We start from the raw sequence: 27,680 nt of genomic DNA, 5'->3' as shown, positions 1-27,680 counted from the left end.
TCACGAAAATCTGGGCGCGTGGAACGGAGAGTAGGGGCTCTGCTATCACTTTTCAAGAAGAATTTCAATCCTCTTCTTCTTCCTCCTTTTGTCTTCTTATCCTCATGGGATTCTCAACTTGTGGCTCCCGTTAAACCTAACCCTAACCCTAGCCATTTTTTCTTCTCCCACAAATACCAGAAATCTAGAATTTCCCGTTCCGTTCTTCGCAATCACCTGAAACTCTGCGATTTATGAATCCTTCAGAGAGCAAAACGGATCGAATTTACCTTCCAGATTAGTGAATTTCTAGTTTCTACTCCTCGACGGTATTTTATATGCTTTTGATCTTCAGTATTAAGTAAATGAGGAGCTTGAATTTAGGTTGCTGGATCGGGAATAGGAATTGCATGTGGATCTGTTGGAATTCGCGTTTTTCTTGTTCGGATCTCTTAGAAATTTGAATTGGATCTGTTCTTGTTTTGTTGTGAATTGGATCTGTTCTCGTTTTTGGTAGACAAGATTAGATGCTCGTTTTACAGCTGCACGATAGTCATAGATGGCATTGGATCTGGAATCTGAGAAGAAAATTATAGGTTTTATGGAATTCGGCCCCCCCGCCATTTTTAATTTTGAATTTTTTGCTCTTCAGTTCTGATTCGTTTTATATTTTTGTAGATTGAAACTGCAGTTCTCATCAACAAAATTCATCAATTGATCTGGATTTTGTTTTCAGAAAAAGTTATTGACAAGTATTTGCATAGAAATTCTGTTGGACTAGAGTTTCCCCAAATCTCGTTATTTAGGACTAGGTTTTAGCAGTTCATGTATTGATCGATCTGAATTTATTTGTGGAATGAAATGGAGAAATTGTCTTTGAGAGATCACGTTCTTCTAGGCTATAGTCCTCCTAGTCCTAGATCATTTGGAAACCCTAGCTCTTTGCCTAATACACAACACAGAATCTCAGATATTGATTTCAATGACGTGTTTGGTGGTCCCCCGAGGTGTTCGATTCAAGATCGTCACAGCCTGGGTGAAACTTCGGATTCCTACTCATTCAGAAAAGTAGAAGAAGAAACTCGTAGTAGATCATGGTCTGCGACGGGCGAGAAGCCTGTGTTTGGTGAGGACAGTCCCAACCGCCGGAGACACCTTGGCCGCGACTTCTACAATGACATTTTCAGGGGTGACAATTCTTCAAGCTCGGCACCTAGAAACCCCGACCGGGATCCTTTCTCTACATTGCCATCTTCGCAGATACAAAGCCCTATTCACCCTTCAACTCCCAAACGTGAACCACTCAGTGAAGAATCATCACTACCTCTGCAGCTCAGGTTTCCTTTTGCTCTTCTTCTCCATTGTTCAGCAAATAAGAATAGAGTAGTTGATGCATAGCAAACATAGACCAGAACTTGGAAATGTTTAGTATTGCAACTAATCAATGTCACAGCAGTCCAAGGAAAGCCTTAGCCCTATTTGTTTTAGATCTTGAGAACCGATTGTTAATCCAAAACTGAGTATTGGACTCAAATTTACATTTAATTTTGAGTCCAATAATCAGTTTTGAACTCGCAATCGGTCTAAACAACAAATTTACCTGTCCTTTTTGTGTATTTTTGCATATGTTTCTGTATATCAAGATACTACTTTACATATCCATTTCTTTTGGAATGTGTTGTCAAACAAACTACCCTAACAATCACTGTTAGGTTTCAACCCTAATGATCAATCTTGGGTCCCATGTGGCATGCATGCATGTGATCGGGGCCATTGATTTGGTGGAACATCATGAGGCAAGGGGCCATTGTTCACCCAATCAAGGTGAGAACAATGGCAATGGGCCAGACGGTTGGTTGCCCACTGGATCAATGGAGCCAAAACATACACATACAAGTCTGGAGCAAAATCTCCCTGCTCTTTGTTCATGTTCCATGCCAATGATTAATGTAGTCTTCTATTTATATGAAGTTTTGACTTCCATTGACTGTGATGTTCCCTTCTTTGACTTGCATTGGTTTAAAAATTTCCAGCCTCTCTTCTAAACTTGCCAAAGGGGTGGACTTTGCAACATTCAGTACCCCTATTTGCCATAGCCCAAATAAAAGCAGGGACAGTGCCTCAAAAGCGTTGGGTTATCCATCTTCTCCAAGTGCCTATGCATCTAGAGTTGCAGCCCAAACAGTCTTGGGACAAGATGACTCGAGAAATGAAGGTCAAGCCTATCGCCAGAGCCCTTTATCCTACCAGTTTTCTATTAGCTTCGATGGGTCATCAAAATCTGATGAATCTGCTTCACAGGACACAGAAGAGCAGTGTGTAAAGGATCCAAACAATTCAGAAGTTTCTCGTGATAGCAGTCAATTTCACTTCTCTATATACAAATGGGCAAGCAAAGGAGTAACACTGACAATGCCTGTTAAGGGTGTTAGTCGTTCAAATTCAAAAGAACGGGATAAAAATGAGAGCATAGTTAGTGAGTTGCCTGCACCAGTTTTGCAAGGAGTCAGTTCTCCTTCCCTTGGTGAAAATCTGTTAAAAAAGAGTAGGTCCTTCAGGAGTCAATATGATGAGCAAGATAATAGTTCATCAAAGGATATCAATATAACGAGGAGCAACAATACAGCTGAGGAGGTGGTGCCTTCCAAACCTGAATTGAAGCCCCTTCATAGTCTTTTCAGTGATCTTGCTGAAGAACCAGGTAAAATTTTCTTGCCAATTGTGGTTCATTGGAACTAATAAGATGTAATACAGGATGGGTAAACATATTCCGGCTTGTCTGGTATTTTGCCTGACATAGGTTTGTGTAAGGGAGCGAAGAAAGAAGTGCGGGTTTCCCCACAAGAAGCTTGCAAATCTGAACTAAGGCACCTTCATCAGGTCAATGACAATTCTGATGGACCAGGTAGCTCCAGTAAGAATGTCAACTGTATTAGTTCAATGGAGTCCTTCTAAATTGTTACCACTGTCACTTCTATCTGGTTATACTAGGAAATGATGAAATGGTTCAACGGGGTGGAGATAAAGATGGGGTGCTGAAAAGCAAGAATACATCAGCAGGATGTGTTGAACATAGAAAAGAAAAGAAGCGGACGGGGGAAAAAGGCATCTTAAATCATTCTGAGGCAACTAAACCAACCTCACAGGAATCACCATCAAATTCACAGGACAAAATGCTGGGCAACCGACTTAAGGGAAAGGTCAAAGAATTTATCAAAATATTCAATCAGGAAGCTTCTCCAAAGCTCACGGTTAACGTTGGCACTCAAGGTCAGAGTTTTAGAAGGAAATCATTTACTGTTGGAGACCCAGCACCCATTTCTGAAACAAAGGTGGATGAGAAAGAGAAGATGATCAATTCAAATGGTAAAGGAGCATTGCCAGATGCCCCTGTTGTGGTAAGAAACCATTTAGGCCGATGTTCAAGTAGCTAAAGATGTACACAATCTTATGTTTTCTGATGTACCTGCAAATTAGTAAGCTTTTTAATAGAAATTGGATATCCCTCATAACTTACCAAGTTCTAATAATTATTTCAGGAAGCTTCTCCAAAACTCATGGTTAATGCTGGCACTCAAGGTCAGAGTTTTAGAAGGAAATCATTTAATGTAGGAGACTCAGCACCCATTTCCGAAACAAAGGTGGATGGAAAAGAGATGATGAGCAATTGGAACGGTAAAGGAGCGGTGCCGGATGCCCCTGTTGTCGTAAGAAACCATTTAGGCAAATGTTCAAATAGCTAAATGTGTACACGATCTTATGTTTTATGATGTGTCGGCAAAGTAGTAAGCTTTTTAATAGAAATTGGATATGACTTACCAAGTTCTAATAATTGTTTCAGGTAGATCAAACTTTGAAACAAACAGAGCAACCATACTTAGCTATAAACTTCAGTGCCGAAAACATTTATGATTCTTCCAGAGAAAGAAATGGCATCCCAACGACATCCTCTGGTTAGTTTTATTTTATTTATTTTGATAAAACATGGCTTAGCTGCACCTTTCAGGGAAGTGATAGTTTCAGTGTAATGTTGTGTGATGAGATCATGAGACAGCTTCTCCAAAACTCATGGGTAATGTTGGCACTCAAGGTCAGACTTTTAGAAGGAAATTGTTTACTGTAGGAAACCAAGTATCCATTTCCGAAACAAAGGTGGGTGGGAAGGAGGAGAAGAGCAATTGGAACGGTAAAGGAGCATTGCCGGATGCCCCTGTTGTGGTAAGAAACCATTTAGGCGGATGCTCAAGTAGCTAAATATATGTACGCAATCTTATGTTTTTTGATGTATCTGCAAATCAGTAGGCTTTTTAATAGAAATTGGATATCCCTGGTAACTTACCAAGTTCTAATAATTGTTTCAGGTAGATCAAATTTTGAAACAAACAGAAAAACCATACTTAGATATAAACTTCAGTGCCGAAAACATTAATGATTCTTCCAGAGAAAGAAATGGCATCCCAACGACATCCTCTGGTTAGTTTTGTATTCCTTTATTTATTTTGATATAACGTGGCTTAGCTGCACCTTTCGGGAAGTGATAGTTTCAGTGTCCGTTGTGTGATGAGACTTCTCTAGATCTTGACCCTCTCCTCCTTAAACTGAAATCCATTTTTATTAATTTGCTTGTAATTATTGTCATCTTTGTAGATTTTATTTTTCACAAATAAGTTGTTTTAAATGCTAGCAGGAAATTAAAAACAAACTTCCTATGACAAAACCTTGGGATGCTTGATGCCCATCTGGACATGGGTTAACCTGCAGGAAATGGGCGGTGTTTTATAAATTCAGAAAATTGGTACATGGGCAAATGGCCTATTCCTTGGGTTTACCAACCATAAGATGTTTCAGGGGTTACTTCTTGAAATAGAAGCGATCTACCAAGGGTTACTTCTTGCCAAAGAGAAAGGATTTGACAAAATCTGGGTCGAACCTGACTCAAAAATTGCAATTGATTCTATCAATGGTAGCATCGAGAATCCATGGAAAAAGCTGACCATCATGGCCAAAATCAAAGAAATCCTCTCATCCCTCGCCCAATGGAAGGTCTCCCATACTTGTAGAGAAGCAAATGTTGCCGCAGACTTCCCCTCCAAAATTGATTGTCCTTGTAAGGGGGACGATATCCCTCTTGTAGAAATTTCCTTAGAAGCACGAAGCGGGGGCGGGGAAGCATGGGGTCTAGAAGAGTCTAAGTTTGGGAGCACCATAGGAGCGTGTATGCAATATTTTCTTTATATATCTTTCTAAATTCAAGTCCATTAAAAAATAATAGTTTCAAACCATTTTCATATTTATCTTTCAAAATTTAAGTACATCTAAAAGCTAATTTCTAACCATTTTCAACATCTTCATTGGTGTGCACTCGTTCCTCATGCCTTCTGAAGTTGCACAAGCCTTTGTGCTTGCTCCAATGAAGTGGGTAGAAGACAACACTTAGGCTGTCCTTAGCAAATGCCTGTGCAAGTCAGCATTTTCAACATCCTCTCTTCAGTTTATTACCTTGTAACTTTCTCAGGAAGAAGTGCACATATGGAGTGTGTTGCATCACTATTATGACACTATCTTATACTTGAAATTAAAAAGGAAACGAAATTATGAATATAACATTTTATAATACGTCCCTTTTCTTAGCACCTCTTGTGAAGTCTTTTTGCATAACTGGCCCATTTTATGGATACAAGTCCTTTTCATAAATAATCATTTTTCAAGTATCATGTTTGTTTGTCAGGATCAACTTCAGAAAGTTTTCAGAGTGCACTTGGCAATACAGAGGAACCTCACTGTGAAGATCTCCTAGAGAACTGCATGGTATTTGTGTCTTCAATTCCAGATATATTCACATACAGTTTCTATTGTCTAGCATTTTCTCCATTTTTAAGCCATTTTTGTTTGTCGCCACAATCCAGGGAAAACATAGATAAGCCTTATTTATTATGCATAAGTCACCACACCAAGGATTCATTTAGCCAACCCCAATTAGTTTGGGACAAAGGCTTTGTTGAGTTGAGTTGAGTTGAGTTGAGTTGAAGTCACCACACCAGTCAACAAAGGCATTTCCATCTTTGGAAGTTATACAGCAGAATACATGGCCTGCGTTTCTTATGTAGTGTAAGAAAAATCCCAGCCAGTGCCCACTCGCTCCACTAAAGAGCTACTTTTCTTTGGATCTGTTGCCAGGTGGAACATATATCTGTGGACCAGAAAGAACTCCCTCAAATTGATCAACATCAAGAAGAAATTCAAGTATTGTGTTCTATTCTGAATTTATCCACATGGAAGTACTTTGTACTTTGGTTTTAACAACGGCTTTTATTACTTGAGTTACTGCAGATTTCAGCAGCTAAGATACGACAATGGTCAAATGGAAAAGAAGGAAATATCCGTTCACTACTATCAACTCTGCAATATGTAAGTATGGTTATCTGTCAAAAGCTGTAACTTTATTTGTGCGGTGTATTTAGACGTAGTTTGTTGTAAGGCGGCCATTGGGATTTCTTCAACAAACAATTACCTTACGATGATATCTTTTATAGAACGGGCTATACAAAACGAATTTTCAACTCCAACCTACAGGTCAAAAGTAACTCCTTATGTTACAGGTCAAAAGTAAAGAAATGTAGAAGAACAGGAGAAGAAGAGAAAGAAAGTAGGGTTGAGCGGGATGAAAGAATTTGTTAGGGTTTTATTGGCTATCCCCACAAAATTGATACTTTATATAATGCCATTAATGAAATTAGGGTCTATGATAACGTATATAACCCACATCAAAACCCATAAAACTACTAACTAAAGCATAAAATAAACCACTCAAAATATGTTCTAATCTCAATATCCCTCCTCTATCTGGAGTAAATGCTCAGCTTGGAACAAATGAATCTTAATCTAATGAAGCTTATTGGTTTGGTGAAAATATCTGCCAGTCGACATAGTGACTGGAGAGGGTTTACACTTCCTTGCTAATGACTATCACAAAAAAAAATGGCAGTCAATCTTAATGTGTTTGGTCCTCTCAAGGAATATCAAGTTATTTGCAATACTGTGTAGCTTCGTTGTTATCGCATTATTAAGGGTGGATTGTGTGCATCCATAGGGATTAGAAGCGCCCTAAAATGGGGTGGGGATACCCTATGTTAATTTAATCCTTAAGATAGTGATTAAGAAATGTAGTTAGCACATAACTACGCTTAGAAAAAATTTATTTTCATCTCATAAAGTATTGCTCTGTACAGGTTCTTTGGCCAGAGAGTGGATGGAAACCGGTTCCTCTAGTTGATATAATTGAAGGATCTTCTGTTAAAAGAGCCTATCAGAAAGCTTTACTGTGTTTACATCCCGACAAGCTACAACAGAAAGGTGTTTCAGAGCATAAAAAATATGTCGCAGAAAAAGTCTTCAACATTTTGCAGGTATATGTACTTATCTGGAAATCTCAATTGTTTTGGAAAAAGGCATTTTTTGAGTGTTTAAAATATATGTACTTACATCACGGATACATATCTATTGCCTTATGTTCATCCTCGAAGAGTCAGAGTTTAAAATGCATCACCAAGAAAATAAATAAATAGTCTTCTGTAGATGGATAACAAGAACAAACACGCTTATTTCTTCATAAAATGGAGTGTTCTTGTTTCATAGATCTCCCAACAAACTTGCTGTTTTATTATTTGGCACCAATTCCAGAGTCACAATCTTTCTCTTTTATCCCCCTTTGCACTTCTAACAAGTTTTCCTATCATTTGATATGAAGAAACAGTACCAGCTATTACTCTCTTGAATAGGAAACCATATCAGCTATTGCATGAATTCTAGGCCTTCATCCAACAAATATACTTTCGAATTTCAAGTCCTTGATAAACTTATACTTTTCTTCCTTACAGGAGGCATGGACTCATTTCAGTGAACTCTGCTCTCTTTAACATCAAGATGCTTAATGTATCTCTTGTTGACAAGGACCTGGTTCATCAGATGCTCATATTCTGTTAAAAGTACATATTTTAAATGTCTACATGTATCACTTCCCTGATACATGTATATACGTATATATACTGTATGTGTAAACATGTATTCCATCATTGCCTACTTTGCTTTACAAAAATATACAAATGTAATTTGATTTCTTGGCTTGAGCCTGCACTGATAAATCTGTTTAAACCAGTTACCAAGTGCTGGATGAAAAATATCATTTGAATATAATGAAACAAAAAGCTTCACATCTGTTGCACTCAGTCTAGGTATTGCATGACAGTAGTAAGCTTAATTACATTTAAAAAGGAATGCTCATTGTCATAAACAATTCTATTTCTTGTGATTATAAGTGGTCTAAGTGGGCTAGGCCTAATATAATCGCGCACGTACGTGTGTGTGTTTGTGTGTGTGTGTGTGAGAGAGAGAGAGAGAGAGAGAGAGAGAGAGAGGGCGGAAAGGAGATTTCTTTTGGGGGATTAAAAAACAAGGTGCTGATTCTGGGGTTCTTCTCTCTATATTTTCTTAACTTTTGTTGCACTTTGTATTTTTTGTGCTACTTGTTTCCTTGTCGCTCGAAAGCGACTCGGATTTTAGGAAATAAAAATCAAATGGACCCTTACCACCATAGGTAGTTTTTATATGGTGCACGCAATTTTAAAAAAAAAATACAATAGGGCCCACTCCATTGGATAATCCAAGCCATTCATTTGTTAGGCCCCAACGTAGATAGGCCATGCTCCTGAAAATTATCTCCATAGTATATGATTCTTAAGCTTCGATGTATAGAGTTTTCTTTAACGTGCCGTGCCGTCCCTATACAAGTCAGTGTTAGGATCATACTATGGAGATTATTTTCAGGACTGGGCCGATGGGTCCAAATAAATCAACACAAAGCCAATATATAGAAGGCCCGTTTACGTTGCCCAAGTCTTATCTCATCGTTTGGTGGGGGCCCATTTGTAAAGAATAATCAGGAACTAGGCGTTGATACAACTAGATCAACAGAACGTGTGGGCTCGCTTCATACACTGGGTAGGCCTAGCCCACCAATGAATGAGGCCTCACCGATTCATCTATCTTTTAACCAAAAGCAATATAAATATGAGAAATTATAAATTGAAGGGTGCCCTCGCAAAAACCAAACGGCAAGGGCAGTCCGCAGTCCCATTAAATTGAAGTTGGGCCTATAGATAGCTCAATGCGAGTAAAAATGTAAAGTGCCCCGCATAGAAAAAGGCCACATTGTGCCAGACACACTGTTTCTTACTATATTAGCAATGCATGCCAAAAAAACAAAAAAAAAGAAAAAGGCGAAAGCAAAAGGACCAGCAGGTACCATGAGAAGTGAGAAAGAAATATCCATACATCCAGACGGAAGTAGAGCCTCCCCAAATTTAAGAAAGAATGCATCTCCAACCGCCCCTCCAGGATTGAGCTTAAGAAGCTCCTCTGTACACCACCTTTTTGTTGTATTGATAGCCATATTATATTACCTATGTTATGTATGCCCAGAAATAAGAACCATGAAGAACTACCTACCTCCCTACCTACCTGAGATCATGCACTGTCATCATGTCTCATCACCATTCTCCCAACACACTATATCTTCTCCCTCTAGCCCTCTTACAGCCCAGTTTATAACCCCCATCAGTTTCCATGCCCTCTGCTATTAAGTTCCAAGCCAGCCAAGAGATAACCCCACTTTTGGCGACAAAAAAGCATGCAAAATTGGCTCAGTAGAAAAAGAGCCATTTGTGAACCAGAAAGATCTCCAGTTTACGAGAAGCAATCGTTGAAGCAACTGAAAATGGAGGAGCTGCCTTGCTTGGTGGACTCATCACCCTCCCTAGACCGGTCCATCAAATGACGGGTGCCCGGGGAATCGGCCACCAGGTAACTGCTCTGTCCAACCTCCATTCTCGGTGGAGCCTTCATGTGTTGTGCAGAAGTGAGGGTAGTGAGGAAGTTTGAGAGCATGCTGGTTACATTCTGGAATTCTGGTCGTTCACTCGGCTCTTCTGCCCAACACACCTTCAAGAGAGCAGCAAAATCCTCTGGAATGTTGTCTAAACTGGGCCGTGTTTGCTGAGGACAAAAAAACAAGTGTCAAGGATCAAGATAGAGATACATCTAAAACATCGAAATTAATCATTCCATATTGATTCATATGGAATGCAGGTACAAAGAACCCAGTGGAATCAATGTCTGGGTGGGACCTTGCAAGAAAGCCCAAAAAGAATATCAAGAGAGGAACAGTAACGACCGTAAATTACTGAGGGGGATCAGTTTAAGTAGACTAATGCTGCAAGTCATATAGGAGAAACAAAATTCAAGAGTAGATGGGTAGCTCATGGCAACAGATATTAACAAGATAATTCACATCTGAGATCAATTTAAAAGTACATTGCCGCAAAAATATCACAGCAACTAATCTTTTTTTTTTTTTGAATAATAAACTAGAAATATAAAATAGTAGCCAAAAAAATCAGATATAGGTTGATTGCAACCATAGGTCAATTCCTTAGAAAACCTTGCAGAAATCTGCAGCAAGAAGGCTCTTGCAAGTTGAAATTTCTCTCCAAGAAAACTCCATGAACAGTTCTGTAGTGAAGTCCATGAACCAAAAAAGAACCAGTGAAAATTCCCACGACAGCTTTTGCAGCAGATTCACACACAAAATCTATCCACTAACTTGTATGGATGAGGGTGGGCTTCCATCATCAAGTTCAGCTTATTCACCACTTGTTGAGAAATCACATTCTCCCAACTAACCAAATCAATGATGAGTTTGGTTCCATGTCCTCCTAGAGAACAGATGGTAAAGAATATATTATGTCTCAACAATGTCCTTCCTTATTAGGAGTTTGGAAAATCTCATACCAAGCAAGAGGTCATAAGAGTCGTAAGAGTCTCCACAAATAATATTGCCATCTTCTTCCAAAACTCATCCATGGCCTTCCCCAAATTCTTTCTCAAAGCCTTGTTCTCCCATGTCTTCTCTCGTTTCTTCTTATAATATCAGTTGTTGTCGTCGAGCTTGAGGACATTTGGATGAAATGTGTCCAATCTTTCTACACCAAAAACAATTTGCATTGGTTCTATTAGGGACAGTTTTGGATGAAGTCTATTGTCGAGCCATGTAAGTATCAGTTTAGGGTTTAGAGGCCCGACAATTACCTTGATTCAGACCTTGTTGGCAGATATTTGAGGCTGGAGAGAAAGATCTATTGCTTCCCAAAAATGGAGGTCTAAAAACTCCTTTTGGATTTCTTTTATAGCTTGAGAGTTTACTTGAGCCTCAGAAATAGCTCCAAATGTATGGACGGCAAAGTGTCGTAAATGTAAATGGATGCGCAAAGTCTCAAAGCAACCAACAGCACTCTTTTACGCATTGAATCTTCATTGTAGTCAAGAACTTCCCCCATTGTGGTTACCCAGTCAAGATACTTTTTAACTTCTAATCCTCCATAGGTTCAAAAATTTCTTCCTAAATTCCTCATTCTCATCAATTATTTTCTTGTGAAAATTGATTCATGGGCACGAATTGTAGACGAGGAAAATAGCGATGGGGTTTAGCTTAATACCTAGGATTTACCTCTTCAACTCCTCCCAAGTTGATCTCAACAAGTTGTCACACACTCGGAGTTTTGAAGCATCTCTAGATTATACTACATGAGTTGAGCAACTCTCTCATTCCTTCATCTCTCGGACATGCTTCATCCATTTGTTATTGAATTAATCTGCCTTGTTAAATTAATTCCCCAGCTTCCTCAAGATTCTTGTTTTCTTGTACAACTTCCCTAGAATCAGAGGCCTTTTCAGGAGGGATCTTGGCTCTGCTACTAATTTCTGGTGTGTTTTATCACATATATAAAATCGGGTAGATGACTAGCTATTGGCAGTAGGAAATTTGACAGGAAATCTCGTGGAAAGCCATTTCGTGGCTCACTTTTACAGGAGAAAACAGCCACCTCAGATGAATAAAATGAAACATACAATATTTCCTAAAAGATAAGTCTATGTGGCTGTTCTCTCCTGCAAAAGTGAGCCGCAAAATGGCTTTACATGAAATTGCCTAGGAAATCCCTGACAATAGATATCAACAAGATAATACAAAGCAGAGATCATATATTTTTTTTAAATGAAAAGCAGAGATCAAATTAAAAGTAAGGGTGCGTTCGGCAACTATTCTTTTACAAGATTTCCCCCTTTTTTAGGGGTGGAGAATGACGAAAGCCAAAAAAATCTCAAAAATCATGTTCGGCTGCGTGACCCACTAAGGTCTGTTTCAAAATTTTCTGCTACTTTTTCGACTAAAAAATAGGATTCCTCGAAGCGATAAATAACCGTTTCTAAAATTTCTCTTCACTCCGTTTCCGCCCGATTCTTTAGGCAAGAATGAAAAGTGTTGCCGAACATGCCCTAAATTACTATAGAAAGATCACAGCAACTCACTTTTTTCTTAAATAACATACCAAAAATAAAAAAATTATTATCTTTCAAAAAAAATATACAAAAATTATAGCCAGAAGATATCACATGTAGGGTAATTACAACTGTAAATCAATTCCTTAGAAAACCCTACAGAAATTTGCAGTAAGGCTCTCGAGAGTTAGAATTTCTCTTCAAAAAACTTGAATTACCGGTTTTGTAGTAAAGTTCACAAATAAAAAATACACTGCAGAAAATCAAACAATAGGATTTGCAATAGATTCATGTACAAAACCTAGATATTTCTGCCTACAAAACAAAATCCAAACTTTTTTATTCCACATCAAAAAATTGTCCCAAGCCGACCCCAACTAGTTTGGGATAGAGGCTTTAGTTGAGTTGAGTTGAGTTGAGTATCAAAAAATTGTCCCAAAAACTAAACTCAGTTACATTTTTTTCACTTAAAACTCCCTACAAAACCAATGAATAGTGATGTGAATAGTATCATGAGAGTAGAGTGGGCACTCATTTATTCTAATTCACTTGAGGTAAAAGTTAAAAAATGTACCTATCATACCCCTATGACTTAAAATTTATAAGACTTATTTAGGATGATGGGCTGCATCTGTATAAAAATTTGAGTCACGAACAGTCACAGCTCCTCTCTTTTTTGGCTCATGCTGCTGGTCTATGTTTGGGTCACTAACAGCCCCGGCTTTAGCTCTCCTTGCATAGGTTTTAACGACCTTTGGAAGCTCTAACTTTTGCACATATTTGATCTACTTCATCTTCAACCTCAATATGAGGTTGTACTAATTTAACTATCCAAATATTATCGAAAGAGTACAAAATCATATACACAATTTCCATTAAACTGAAATATTGGTGATGAATCAATCCAATGTTCTTCTAAAAAAATGAACCCGGCATCAGAGAGAAGGGTAATCCATACATAGAAAAGCAATCACTTGGTTTAGGGCACAAAAGCATACCTTAAAAGCCGCAGCATATGCTGCCTGTAGGTTCGACATCCCCTCAAACGGCATGCGGTTTGTAAGCAACTCCCATAGTACTATAGAGAAGCTGTAAAGGTCAACCTTATGATCGTAATGTTTCTTGTCCCCGCGTTGGAGTGTGACCGTGCTGTACAACTGATTTAAAGGGCGTGTTAAGAAGTAAAGTTTTGCTTCAAACTGGAAATAATAGCCAAGAAAGCAGAGATAGTACCTCGGGAGCCATCCATCGGTAAGTACCAGTTTCAGCAGTCATCATTTCTGTCACAGTTTCCTCCCTTGCCAAGCCAAAGTCTGCCAGTTTAAGTCTCTTATGATCTCCCGTTAGAAGTAGATTATCTGCAACAAAGAGGAATTGCCCATTGGGATCAGCCGAGGGACACACCAATTAGGTAATCAGAAACAATATGTGCAGAAGCAAATATAAAATGGCCCCAACCAACATAACTTTTATTAGCTGAAATTATACCATCCAATAAAAACTAACAACTATATACAAGGATAAAAAAACTAATTTGGAACATGTTGTTCAACAACTGAGATTCAAAAGCAGTGGGGAAATATTGTTTCCAACCCAGCAGTTTGAAAGAAATAAAGATGTAACCATCTAATATGTATCCCTTGTTTAAATAAAAAAATAGAGATCGATTAACTAAAGAAAGACTTAAACAATTAGAGAAAACATGAAGGACAAAAAACAACCGTTTAAATTCAACAGATAAGAAACATAGTACGTGATGAACCATCTGCCCAATTCAAATCGTTTCCCTTCTGTCTAAATTTGCAAGCGAACAGATATCTACCACTAATAAAAATATTTTGATCATGTACACAAAATCTATTGACAGAGAAATGTCACACAGTTTCTTCCAATAATATAAAGTTATGCTATTATCAGAGAAATATAACAGAGGAAGTAGTCTCCCCAGCCCAGCAGTTTCAAAGAAATATGGATGTCAGTATCAATTATCTCTTGTTAATACAAAAGTAGAGATTGAATAATTAAAAAGAGACATAATGACTACAACAAAACATGAATGACAAAACACAAGTGTTTTGACTTTAATAGAGAAATATGGGACATGATGAAACAAAGACCTTAAGGTCCTTAAGTAATACTTTTCCTTTTCTTTTGAAATTTGAAAACAATCAGGTTTCTGGCACAAATAAAAATATTTCGAATAGAACCACACACAAAATCTGTTGTCAGAGAAATATAGCAGAGTTTTTTTTCAATAATATAAAGAGATGTTATTGTAAGATAAATATAGCCATGAAAGTAGTGTCCCCAACACAGCATTTTCAAACAAATATGGAAGCACGCGTTGTATTTCCCTTGTTAAAACAAAAGTTGGGATTGATTAATTAAAGAAATACTTAATGATTAAATAAAAATGGAAGACAAAAAAATATGACCCATGAGAAGTATCTACCACAAATAAAAAAATGCTGAGTAGAACTGCACACAATATTTATAGTCAAAGAAACAAAAGAAAGTTATCCAATAATAGCAAGCTATAATTGGATTAATTCACATGGGCCTTCAGCAGGTCAAATTTTAAACAAACTGTCTCAGCTTTGAATAAAATTCTTTTACTTGTTGAGGCCACCCACACGCTAATTCACATATAAGGTATCTGCCGATCAATTTCCAAAACAAGCTATCTCATCTTTGAACAAAATTTTGAAGAGACTGTATATAGATAAGGGAAATGATCTCAAAACTGTTCAATGGGTATTTTGTTTTCCCAAGGAAAAGGAATAACGCTTCCATCTCGAGCGGTAATGAAGGTGACACTTACCAAAGGCCACAATATGCTTAAATCTTGTCCAATAGGAAATTCCAAGAGAAACCACTTAACTTCAAGATAACACATCCTACACCTTTCACCCAACTTTTAAAAAAAAACATAAAAAAAGAAGAGATTAAGCAAATCCACTCAAATGAAACATGTATTTCCATCTTAGGATTTCTCATAGAACAAGTCATCAAAAGCCCAACTTCTACACCCCTTTAACTAAATGGCATGACAAAGAGAACCAACACCTCTTCTTTTACATGTGTTTACATGAATTAAGGTTCACAGGATAGCATGTATCTGATAAATAAAGTAACCAAGTGATGGGAGGAAAAGCGCATGACAAAAGAAGGAATGTCATTCGATGGGAACATTGTTGTATGTTACTAAAGAGTGTTTTCTTCAACCAAATTATCGGAAACATTGCCTATTTCCATCTAGGAGTTATCCCAAAAACTGACCGCTTTTAATGTTTGCAGAAGTTCTGTTGTATGCAAGTTCCCAACCTCATGATATTTGTGAATAGGCACTGGTTATTACAAAGAAATTCCTTACCTTCAACACAAATTTATTTTAAGAAAATCTTAAAAACAAGTTTGAACAACAAAATCAAATCTCGTCACATAAGTGAAAAAGATTCAAAAACAAATTACCTGGCTTTAAGTCACGATGAATGATCCCATTTGCATGTAAGCATTCCATGGCACGTGAGATGTCCAATGCAAAGCTGATTGAAAGCTCCAGATCCAGAATATCTGGGCGCAATTCTCTCAGATACTTTTTAAGTGATCCACCCATCAGAAGCTCAGTGACTATCACCATATTTGAATCTTTACAAGCACCAATAAACTGTCCTAGGAAAATGGACAATCTCAGCAACCGAATTTACAAGCCAAAATATGAACAAACAGAATTTTCTCCAAATCACTACAAGGAGTCAAAAGGGCATAGTAAGTTTCTTTTTTTTCCCCTCTTTCTTAAAGATGGGGTACAAAAACTAAAATCTGACATGCATACTACAAAGTGCAAAATGATTCTCCAGTCGGCAAGAACAAGGCATGTATGACTAAAAGATACAAGCATATGGTCTACCTGTAAATTATTTTTTTCTCACGAAATGCATTTCTTTGTTTTTAAGCATAAATCTCAGCATTTATTTGTCTGTTTTTCCATAAAAATATGTGCACATCTAATCCCATTGATCTAGAACACTTAAAGAACATCACACAGAGAATATGATATACAAGATTATCATACAAGATTAGCAAGTGGGTAGAAGGATGCTGTCCCCATATACTTGCACTTCAAAACAAGTCACATAATGGTATTTATGTATTTTCGGGGATGTAATAATCTGCGATTACCCGTATATAACTATATCAATATGTCTATGAGAGCTGATTCCTCACACCTTATTTTGATAGACATACACATCCCTTTATTCTAGAGTTTAAACTTCTCTAATTGCCACCTAACCCTCTCTTTTATTATGGAAGACCATCCTCTGTCACATTGCATTATTCACAATAAAATTGTGCCAGGATCATAATTTTATAACAGACGGGTGTCACAGACATCACATGACCAACCACATCCATGGAAACAAGGTAAGCAACCAAGTGAACATTGTTCTTGGGTTTTGACATTTGAGAAAAAATCGTAACGAAAAAGTGAAATGTCAAAATCCTTCGACCAGTTTTCTCTCATCATTTGATCAGAGAACCCTTCTCTCACAAAATTGTGATAGGTAAATGGGAAATGGCACAGTAGCATCTAAAGGATTGATGGATTAAGGTATAGACGTCACAGGCAGGCGATAGCCTGGTTCCACACTTCCACTGCAAGACTAAAATGATTATGGAAGCAGGAGACTGATTGGTTCCACTTAAAACTTATTCAGGATATTGGAGGCATGTTTTTTTTTTTTTTTAATGGTTAGGATATTGAAGGCATGGTTACCTCAACAAAAAAAAATTTCTTGTGTGTCTGGGGGATTGAGGGTCAGAGAGAGATGCAAGAACCCCAAACAAAATAAGATGGGATTATACCAGATATTTTTTCGGCATTGGAAACTGAAAATCTCAACCAAAAGAGAGGGAACACCCATATCATTAGCAGATTCTATTGAAGCCAATAGCCCACAATCAACAAAAAAGAAAAACTTTTCAGGCTAAGGTCATGCAATGAGAAGATCTTGGGAGCATAGCTGATAAGCTGATACACATTAGGGCCCACCACATTATTGCAGGAAAATGCAAGAGAGTACAGTAGAAAATTGATACCGAATGCCAAAATTAGATCAAGCGGTAGAAGGAGAGAACTATAGAAAAAAGATGTATCGTAGGGCAAAGACAAGCTTCAAATCCATTAACATAACCATCCTTTAAGAAAGAAGGTCCCATGGCTTCTCCCCAAATCCCTAACTTGTTTCTCAAACCTAAACTCCCTGTTCTGCTTTAATTATTAACTCCCAAAGACACCTAAAATTCACTTTGCTACACAGGGATTCTAAAATCAAACAATCGAAAAATATAGCCCCATTACTATTCTCATTTTCCTCATATGAGGCCCATCAAAACCAACTAGAACGCATTCCTAGCTTCCATTAACTATGGCCAAAAGTCCCCTTCGTTACAATAATACCCGCTACCAAGTTTCAGCCTAAGACCTTAAGACCACTAAAACCCATTTTAGAAAGAAAACAAGTGGTCATGTCTTTCAAATTACACAACTTAAAACCCACCTAATTGATCCTAAAACTCCATTAAAAAACACAAATGTTTTTAAATAAGAATAAACAACCGCTGGAAATTTTAGACCAAAAGAACCCTTCTAATCAATTCCCTGCAAAATGGAGAAAAATCTTCGTTTAGTTCTTTCAAATACATGTATCAAACAATTCTAATCCACTAGCTTCATCTCCAATAAATTCATTGAAAAATTTGAGGAAAAAAAATACATGAATTTAACAACTATCAAGCTTTGAAATCACCGTCTTGAGTGATTAAAACTTATAAGACCAAAATCAAACAATCTCCTCCATCCACTTCTTGATCACCATAACAAGCTTCCTTGCCTTATCATAATAGTCAATTGAAATTCCCCTACGGTTATAAGAATACCTACTCAATGTCAGACTAAACGGAGACCTAAAGACCCCTACAACTCAACTATAAATACAAACACTAGTTACCCTCTTCAAATGGCATTTCACTTAAAACCTGCATAAACTAATCATAAAAGTAAATTAAAATTTATCATAAATATCCACAAATAAGAATCGTCAAACCCCTGAATTTTAGGACCAAAAAAGCCTCTAGATCCCTATTATCTTCAATATTCTGTATAAAGGACCTAGGGTTTTCTGTTGCATCATCGACGAATGCCTTGTCATCAAATAACAGACCCCATATGCAAACTACTCAACAAGAAAGAGTAACATCATTTACCCTCTTCAAATGACATTTAACTTAAAACCTGCATAAAATAATCATAAAAAGAAATTAAATTTTATCATAACTATCTGCAAATAAGAATTGTCAAACTCGTGAAATTTTGGACCAGAAAAACCTCTAGACCCCTATTTATCTTCAATATCATGTATGAAGGATCTAGGGTTTTCCATTGCATCATGGATATTAGAAAAGCAGCGTGAAGGATTTTCCTTCTAATTTTTTTTTTCTCTGCAGCTATGAAAGAGATAATCATCTGTAGAACGAATATCATTCTATACGTAACAGTATCCAATGTTCACCTAATATAAACCGTTTGATTGAATAATAAATTAAAGATAAAAAACAAAAAAAAAAGCATAAAATAATCTACTAAAGTAAACAAAATGATACCGTCACTAAATTCTCGTGCTGTACTCGTGATAGCATGGCGATCTCCCTTAAAAACTTCTGCCTGCGCTTCATATATTGCTCTGGCGTGCTACCTGGTTGTATTATCTTCACAGCCACACTTAAAGATTTATACCTACAAGATATGACAACTCTATATTGTTTAGTAAAGCATTTTGCATCAATTAAACTATATGTATGTGATATATATATATATATATATATATAGAGAGAGAGAGAGACTATATATATATATATATATATATATATATATATATATATATATATATATATAGAGAGAGAGAGAGAGAGGAAAGTGAAGCTACACCGCCGGCTTAAAATACAATGGGCCCACATTGTTTTGGTGATCCAAAGAATTCATTTGATTGGCCCTCACATAGATAGGGTGTCCACCAAAAATCAGCTCCATAGGATCATCCCAACCCTACGATTTGTGGAGGCAAAAATGAACGTGTAAAAACCTTCACAAATTTGTCCATTTTTGCCTCCACAGTTTGAAGGGTTGGGATGATCCTATGGAGCTGATTTTTGGTGGACAACCTATCTATGTGAGGGCCAATCAAATGAATGGTTTGGATCACCAAAACAATGTGGGCCCATTGTATTTTAAGCCGGCGGTGTAGCTAAGTTAGCTACACCGGCGGTGTAGCTTCACTTTCCTCATATATATATATATATATATATATATATATATATATATATATATATATATATATATATATATATATATATATATAGTTAAGTGAAGCTACACATACGTGTAGCTAACTTAGCTACACCGACGGCTTAAAATACAGTGGGCCCACATTATTTGGGTGATCCAAACCATTCATTTGATAGGACTTCACATTGATAGGGTGTGCCCAAAAAATCAGCTCCATTGGATGATCTCAACCCTTCAAACTGTGGAGGCAAAAATGGACAGATTTGTGAAGGTTTTAACACGTCCATTTTTGCCTCCACAAATCGTAGGGTTGGGATGATCCTATGGAGCTGATTTTTTGGGCACACCCTATCTATGTGAGGGCCCATCAAATGAATGGTTGGCATCACCCAAACAATGTGGGGCCCACTGTATTTTAAGCCGTCGGTGTAGCTAAGTTAGCTGCACGTATGTGTAGCTTCACTTATATATATATATATATATATAAGTGAAGCTACACATACGTGCAGCTAACTTAGCTACACCGACGGCTTAAAATAAAGTGGGCCCACATTGTTTGGGCGATCCGAACCATTCATTTGATAGGCCCTCACATTGATAGGGTGTGACCAAAAAATCAGCTCCATAGGATCATCCTAACCCTACAATTTGTGGACGCAAAAATGGACGTGTAAAAACCTTCACAAATCGGTCCATTTTTTCCTCCACAGTTTGAAGGGTTGGGATGATCCAATAGAGCTGATTTTTTTAGCACACCCTATCAATGTGAGGGCCTATCAAATGAATGGTTCGGATCGCCCAAACAATGTGGGCCCACTGTAGTTTAAGCCGTCGGTGTAACTAAGTTAGCTACACGTATGTGTAGCTTCACTTAACTCTCTCTCTCTCTCTCTCTCTCTCTCTCTCTCTCTCTCTCTCTATCTATATATATATATATATATATATATATATATATATACGTCCATATTAGAGAGAGAGAGAGAGTTAAGTGAAGCTACACATACGTGTAGCTAACTTAGCTACACCGATGGCTTAAAAAACAGTGGGCCCACATTATTTGGGTGATCCAAACCATTCATTTGATAGGACCTCACATTGATAGGGTGTGCCCAAAAAATCAGCTCCATTGGATGATCCCAACCCTTCAAATTGTGGAGGCAAAAATGGACAGATTTGTGAAGGTTTTTACACGTCCATTTTTGCCTCCACAAATCGTAAGGTTGGGATGATCCTATGGAGCTGATATTTTGGGCACACCCTATCTATGTGAGGGCCCATCAAATGAATGGTTTGCATCACCCAAACAATGTGGGGCCCACTGTATTTTAAGCCGTCGGTGTAGCTAAGTTAGCTACACGTATGTGTAGCTACACTTTTCTTATATATATATATATATATATATATATATATATATATATATATATATATATCAAGGTAGTAACTTCCCTCGCAGCACCAAGCAGTCACCATCTATAGAATAGAAAATGTAAATAGAAATTCACAGACAGCCCAACAAAAGAACCTGAGAAGAACTGTGTGATCAAAACAGTGCTACATACCAACCAATAGAAAAATAGCATATAACTAAGTACATTCATATGACAAAAAGACACGCAGAACTCCAAATAATCTGTTAAAGTATTCATATGTACATTCAGTTCTTTTGAATGATCCAAATGTACATGGAAAGAATATAAGGGTTCTTCTTCTTCCACCAGCACCCAAGACACTTGAACTCAAACAACCAATGCACCATTCAGTGAGCTTTCCATATTGAACAAACAACCAGAAACAATAATCAATAACTACCATTCAAAAAAAATGACAAATAACTTGTGTTATTTCTCTAACAGTATCAAACAACGCAATACAAAAGAGACAGTATAGCAGGAAACTACAAGATTAGCTATACAACAAAAACACTAAGATAGATCAACGTACCTGAGATGATATAATGAGAATCAAATTAGCTTTGATGTTCCAATGTAAGCCAGGATAGAGCTCATCACCGTGATGCTAGGACCCTTGTGTCCTGATCATAGTTTTAAATTTCGGCCGAAATATTTCGGTGGCAGTTTGGACAGAAACCGAAAGTACATTGAATCGGAAAAATATAGGATTTCACCGAAATTCTGAAATTTCGTTTTCACCCTTATTTACATATTTCCACCGAAATTTTAAGATCTCCATGGAAATTACCGAAATTTGCACCAATATTTTATATATGTCCATGGAAATTTTTAAAAAACCGAAATTTTTACTAAGGTATCACATGATTTCGGCCGAAATTCCCACCGAAACCGAAATAAGTTGGTGGCCAAAACCGACATTTAAATGCTTGGTCCTGATCACAAGGATGTGATGCTACAGCCTCATATTGTATAATAAAGTTGAGATCTAAAGTGAGGTATAATACATTAATACACACTTAATGGGGTGTATTGGTCATTTATGGGTATTTTGTCAAAAGGTGAAGGATTGGAGTTACTGATGGTGTTTTCTCAAAAATGAGAGATCGAATCTCAGCAGCTTCCTTAAATACGTATCACGACTCAATAAATTTAGGGATCCCAAAGAGTGTAGTAGCATAATGCTTGGTTAGACTTGGTCAGAATTCAGAAAAAGATAATTAAACACAAATACCCGAACAATCTAAACTGCGTAATAAACTTCTGGAAGCACATGCACTACAATCACCAAATGCATATTCTATCAAATATGCCGCTGTCCTTTATGTGTTCTACAATGTCTCATTCTATAAACACATTACGGCCATATTAGAGAGTTCATGTTAACATGGTTTTAAATTTCCATTGAAACCGACGCAAAACCAAAAAATTTCCATTGCCATGATTCCATCCCCATCGAAACGCATAACGAAACCAAAATGGCAAGCGTATTAATGATATATTATACCAATATTATTACATAATTATATGTATATGAATTACAAATGAAACATGGTGTACATATTATGTCTAAATATTTATATTAAAGCAGTCAAAAAAATAATATTTATATTAATAACATATGATATGGTATGTAATGAATTACCACTTATTCGCGATAACGCATGTCATTAAGTGGTCGATATTGTTAAATCATTGCGGGTGGGTTTTTGGGATTATGTGACGGTTTAAAGTGTATATTTGTGCTTATTTTATCACTCCCTCTAGGGGTGTAAATGGATATTCGAAAATTTGATTACCATCCGCATCCGAATCCGTTTAAAGCGAATATTATCCGAATCCATTTCAAGCGGATATTATCTGAATCCGTTTATGAGATATCCGGCTCTTAGCGGATGCGAATCTAGTAAATGGTATATTCGATCCGTTTAACATCCGAATCCGAGAAGTACATCATTTTTATTTATTATTAATAATATCATTAATATTCATTTTTAGTAATGACACACTATCTTTTGTTTCTAAAAGAAAAGTGAATTTTCCTTTTAGGAAAAAATTAGGGTTTGAAAGTTAATTTTGAGAAGAGAAGGTAGAGGTCTGGTTTTAGGGTTTGAAAAATCGAGGAGTAAGAAGGAGAAGAAAGATAAAGTGCTGCAATAGAATGTTCGAATTTACCGGATAAACGGATATGGATAATATCTGAATTCGAACAATATCCCCCGGAATTGAATTCGGTAATAGATATTAAATATCCGTCGAATTCAAATTCGAATCCGAATTCGGATAGTGTATACTTTAATCGAATTCGGATATAGCCATATCCGCTTCAAATTCGATCCGTTTACACTCCTAACTCCCTCAAGTGTCGTCTTTAATATTCATCATTTGCAAGTGTGCTTACGTTTCGGTGATTTTACGGGAGTTTTACCAAAAATTTCGTACAAAACTAACATGTTTCTATTTCCGTAAATCCTGAAACACATACCGAAACTGAAATTTGAAACCTTGCATGTAAATGTGAACTGACTTCTCAATCATCAAAATTTTTAGGGCTTCATGGATGCGGCACATGTGCTTAGTGTCAAAACTTTCTAAGTGTTTGACACAGCTACCTCCAAAAATCTAGACATTGCAGCACTTCCATAAAGAAAATAGACATAACAAAAATAAAAGGAAAAGGACATTTGGGGAAACAACAATTTAGTTCCAGCCAAAATATCAATTAGCGAAAACCAAAATTAAAAAAGAATCAATAACAATAACAATGAATGTCATGCCATAACTATTTCAATAATCAATTGCAATAATGAACTATTCAAGAAATTGTTCCCAAAAATGGACATCATACAAAAGAAACCTTGGAGCATGTGTCACTTAAGTTAAAAGCAATTCCTCAGTGGCAAGTGCGGATATGAGAATTAGAGCAGGGTAAGTGAAAGTCTCTTATGCAGGAATGAGATATGCCAGCCCGCATCACTTAAAGCACCCAGGGCATCACCCCAACTCATGTCTTAGGAGTGTTGTATCATGGAATTTCCAAATATTCACACGTGTCACATGGCAAAAACAAGAAAAATATAAATTTCCAGGTAAGTTGTGAGTTCTAATTCAAAAAAGGGAGACAAATAAAAAAACGAAAGAAATGGAAAATGCGCTCCATACAAAGCTCACACTAAAAATAAAAACCAAACAGACAGGATAAATCACAACTACATTAAAAAAGGGCGGCCCAGTGCACGAGGCTCCATTAAAGAGAGCAATCGAGAGAAACAAGAAAGTTTCCATTAAAGAGAACAATCGAAAGAAAATTTGAGTGAATGGCAATTTAGTCCCAGCTGCCATTAATGAGAATAATCGAAAGAAAATTTGAGAGAATGTCAATTTAGTCCTAGCTGCCCGGCATCTATAATTTTTTCCCGATAGAGATACGGCATGGAATGAAGTTTCTTAATCAGGTAAATTCATTATACTGCAATGACATGTGGCTCTTTTTATGACATCGCGATGACTCTCTGATCTATATATTCTAGTGACTCACTGATATATATCTTCCAGGGTTTTCCATGTGTCCCCAAGTGTCGCGTGGCAAATAAAATTAATAAGTAAAATTTCCAGGCAACACAATAAATTTCAATTCAAGAAATGGTGAAAGTAAAAAAGTGAACAGAATGAAATTCTCTGCAGAAAATCTTACTTAGAATCAAGATCCAGAATGCATTCAATCTCAAGAATCACAAGCTCCATTGTCACGGAACTAATTCATCCCATCATTCTACAACAATAAACCGTATTTATGAGAATATCACTCTCATTCCATGTTTCCTTCGACTCGCCTTTTTATAACCACGTCTCAATCACACCAAATCTTTGTTCATATGAATCAAAACTACTTACCAGCAATCAAAATTTCAATGCAAAAGAATAAAAAAGAAAAGAGAATTAATAAAATAAAGCAAGGTCACGCTCCTACTCAATTTTCAAGAACTTCAAATTCTCCACACCTAATTTCTTAATTTCTATTCGAGTCTGAAAATCACCACTAACATACAACCAAACACAGTCCATCATCAACGAAATCGAATCAACGAATTATCAATAACCGAAAAAGAACAAGAATTATCACTAACAGAACACACAGCATTTTCATCAAACACAAACAAACTGATTCAACAAAATCAAAGAATTTCATCAGAAAAAAAAAGCCCTATGTCACTAAATCTATCAACTACAATTGATAAACTCAATAGAAGTAAAATCAAGAAATCAAGGGATTACATGCCCTCGTAGACTTTGGCATGACCTCCTTCACCGATCTTAGGGCCAACATAAAGGAGTTTTGGATCGATGAGCCATCGATCTTCGATTGTCGGTTCATCAGAAACGGAATCGAAGTTCCTCATAACCCTATCCCCTGCCTGATCACCGTTGTTTCCTTCTCCTCCCTCTCCGATTCCGATCTCTCTCTCCTCTTCTGGATTTACTCGAGACAGATTTGAGGTTTCCTTTCCAGAAACCCGTTTTTCTACCATTTTCCCCTTCTTCTAGGGTTTTCTTGCATTTGAATGAGATAAGTGGGAGAAAAAAATGCTGAGAAAGAGAGGGCAGAAACCAAAATGAAAAGAACAAGAAAATGAAGATTGAGTTTTTATAGAGAGAGAGAGAGAGCGCTTGGATGGTTTTAGAAAGGGTTTTGAACGCGCGGAGAGAGAGAGAGAGAGAGAGAGAGTTGACTCTTATTAGAGAGGAAGAAGAGGAGGGAGAAAGCCCTGGGACTTTTTGGCTATGCCTGTGTCAATACGGACATGAAGAGCAGCTTCTAGAATCTCTCGGTAACAGTCTCCGTGGGACAGTTTAGGGAAACCCCCATGGTTTTCAATATAATTACGATACGGACATTGATTTTTTATTTTATTTTTACGTCTTTCATTTGTGCATTTATTTTGGGAAATGATATCACCACTACTGTATTTGGATTAGACCTGGCAAACGGGCCGGGTCAAAGTGACCCGGAAAATTCTACGGGTCATTGACATTGGACCCGCACCCGGCCCGTACGGGCCGGGTCGACCCGCGGGTCACCCGGATTGTTGACGTATTTTTTAAGAGTTTTTTTTTTATTTAGGGATTTGCTAGCCACCTTCTCCTGGGCTATTTTTCGGCTTGTAGCCTCTCCTTTGCTGCAAAGATTGGGTGAAGTACGGTCTGCGGCAAAGGTGGCTAGCAATACAGAGAATAAAGAGAAGTAATCATTACGGATTTTTAAAAGATTCTCAGAATTTTGTAAGTTTGAAATGAAAAATTACCGCAAAAAGGTCAGAAGTAAAATAATTACATATAAAATATGACAATTACCGAGAAAACTACGGAAAACAGTAAAACAATATGACAATTATAAGAAAAAAACAGTCTTTTGCACTTTTTTTACGGGCACCCGCGGGCACCCGCGGGTCCACCCGACCCTGCCCACTTTTGACGGGCCGGGTGGACCCGCGGGTCAATTTCTAACGGGTCACCAATAGGTGACCCGGACCCGGAAATTTACGGGCGGGCCGGGTGGACCCGCGGGTCCGGGTCACTTTTGCCAGGTCTAATTTGGATGAACGCATTCCTCACTTTATTAAAAAGTACGGTGTGGCCCGCACCATATGGTGATCCAAACCGTCCATTAGATGGGCCACAGCCTAAATAGGTTGTGCCCCAAATATCATTTCCGTTGGTTGATCTTAACCCTCCGATCTATAGAGGGTGAAGATCAACCCACTAATATTCAGTCCCTCTATAGATCGGAGGGTTAGGATCAACCTATGGAAACGATCTTTGGGGCACGGCCTATTTAGGCTTTGGCCCATCTAATGGACGGTTTGGATCATCCTATGGTGCGGGCATAGTAAAGAATTTGATCATCAAAATATGGTAGCCGTGAACTCGTGATATTATTTCCCTTTATTTTTTATCCAATTAGTTAATGAAAATTTGAATTTTCAAATTTATGTGAAGGTTATTGAAATTGGTTATCCGAATGGGTGTTATATAAGGGTGTCAATTTTGGCTCGGGCTCGGAAGCTCGCTCGAGCTCGGCTCGAATCCTTAACGAGCCAAGCCGAGCCGAGCCCGAGTTAGGCCAGGCTCGGCTCGGCTCGGCTCGTTAAGAATTTAATATGTTTAAATATATATATTATATATTAATATATACACTAAAAGGGTTGTCTAGGGAATGAAAGGGGGAGGCAAAATATCTCACTTCTTTTTTGGAACCCCATTTGTTACTTGGACCACCCCCCTAGTGTAAAAAGAGTAGTAAAAAAACACTAGATGGGGCTGTCCAGGGAAAATGAGGGGCGTAAAATTAAAATAATTCGAGCTCGATTAGGCTCGCGAGCTTGGCCGAGCCTGACCGAGCCGAGCCGAGCCTGGTTCGAGCCCGAGCCGAGTCTGGCTTTTGAGCTTAACGAGCCGAGCCGAGCCTGGCCAAGCTCGGCTTGTTTACACCCCTAGTGTTATAGGAAAGGAGTGTCATCTTTGGAAAGGTAAATTTCGAAAATTTTACTTGCCGAGCC

At 37.5% G+C, this 27,680-nt stretch overlaps 2 protein-coding genes across 7 annotated transcripts; one reads left to right on the top strand and one right to left on the bottom strand.

The window, feature by feature from the left end:
• Positions 1-9: 9 nt before the first annotated feature.
• On the top strand, positions 10-8,193 carry JAC1 (J-domain protein required for chloroplast accumulation response 1). 6 transcript variants are annotated; one of them, XM_077377151.1, is made up of 14 exons: positions 12-1,316; positions 2,013-2,194; positions 2,288-2,680; positions 2,780-2,884; positions 2,971-3,377; positions 3,519-3,686; positions 3,821-3,932; positions 4,022-4,197; positions 4,341-4,452; positions 5,708-5,787; positions 6,157-6,222; positions 6,310-6,387; positions 7,209-7,438; positions 7,470-7,848. In XM_077377151.1, the coding sequence occupies exons 1-14, from the start codon at positions 841-843 to the stop codon at positions 7,513-7,515; spliced, it is 2,631 nt and encodes an 876-aa protein (XP_077233266.1). In that variant the 5' UTR covers positions 12-840; the 3' UTR covers positions 7,516-7,848. The 6 variants fall into 6 exon arrangements, with proteins under 6 accessions (XP_077233268.1, XP_077233266.1, XP_077233263.1 ...); XM_077377152.1 differs by having other exon boundaries at positions 1,007-1,316; positions 2,281-2,680; positions 7,470-7,847; XM_077377148.1 differs by having other exon boundaries at positions 2,013-2,680.
• Positions 8,194-9,053: 860 nt separating this feature from the next.
• Positions 9,054-25,890, bottom strand: LOC143875563 (serine/threonine/tyrosine-protein kinase HT1-like). Its single transcript, XM_077377147.1, has 6 exons — positions 25,399-25,890; positions 19,033-19,165; positions 15,841-16,036; positions 13,603-13,727; positions 13,368-13,526; positions 9,054-10,029 (listed from the first exon to the last, which is right to left on the bottom strand). Exons 1-6 carry the CDS (start codon positions 25,650-25,652, stop codon positions 9,721-9,723), a joined length of 1,176 nt encoding a protein of 391 aa, XP_077233262.1. The 5' UTR covers positions 25,653-25,890; the 3' UTR covers positions 9,054-9,720.
• Positions 25,891-27,680: the final 1,790 nt, after the last annotated feature.

The sequence above is a fragment of the Tasmannia lanceolata genome, unplaced genomic scaffold, assembly GCF_043159265.1.
Source record: "Tasmannia lanceolata isolate RefF3 unplaced genomic scaffold, GAP_Taslan_0.1 ptg000004l, whole genome shotgun sequence".
Classification (NCBI taxonomy): Eukaryota; Viridiplantae; Streptophyta; class Magnoliopsida; order Canellales; family Winteraceae; genus Tasmannia; species Tasmannia lanceolata.
The sequence above is the reverse complement of the archived record's forward strand: the minus strand, read 5'-3'. Positions and strand labels throughout refer to the sequence as shown.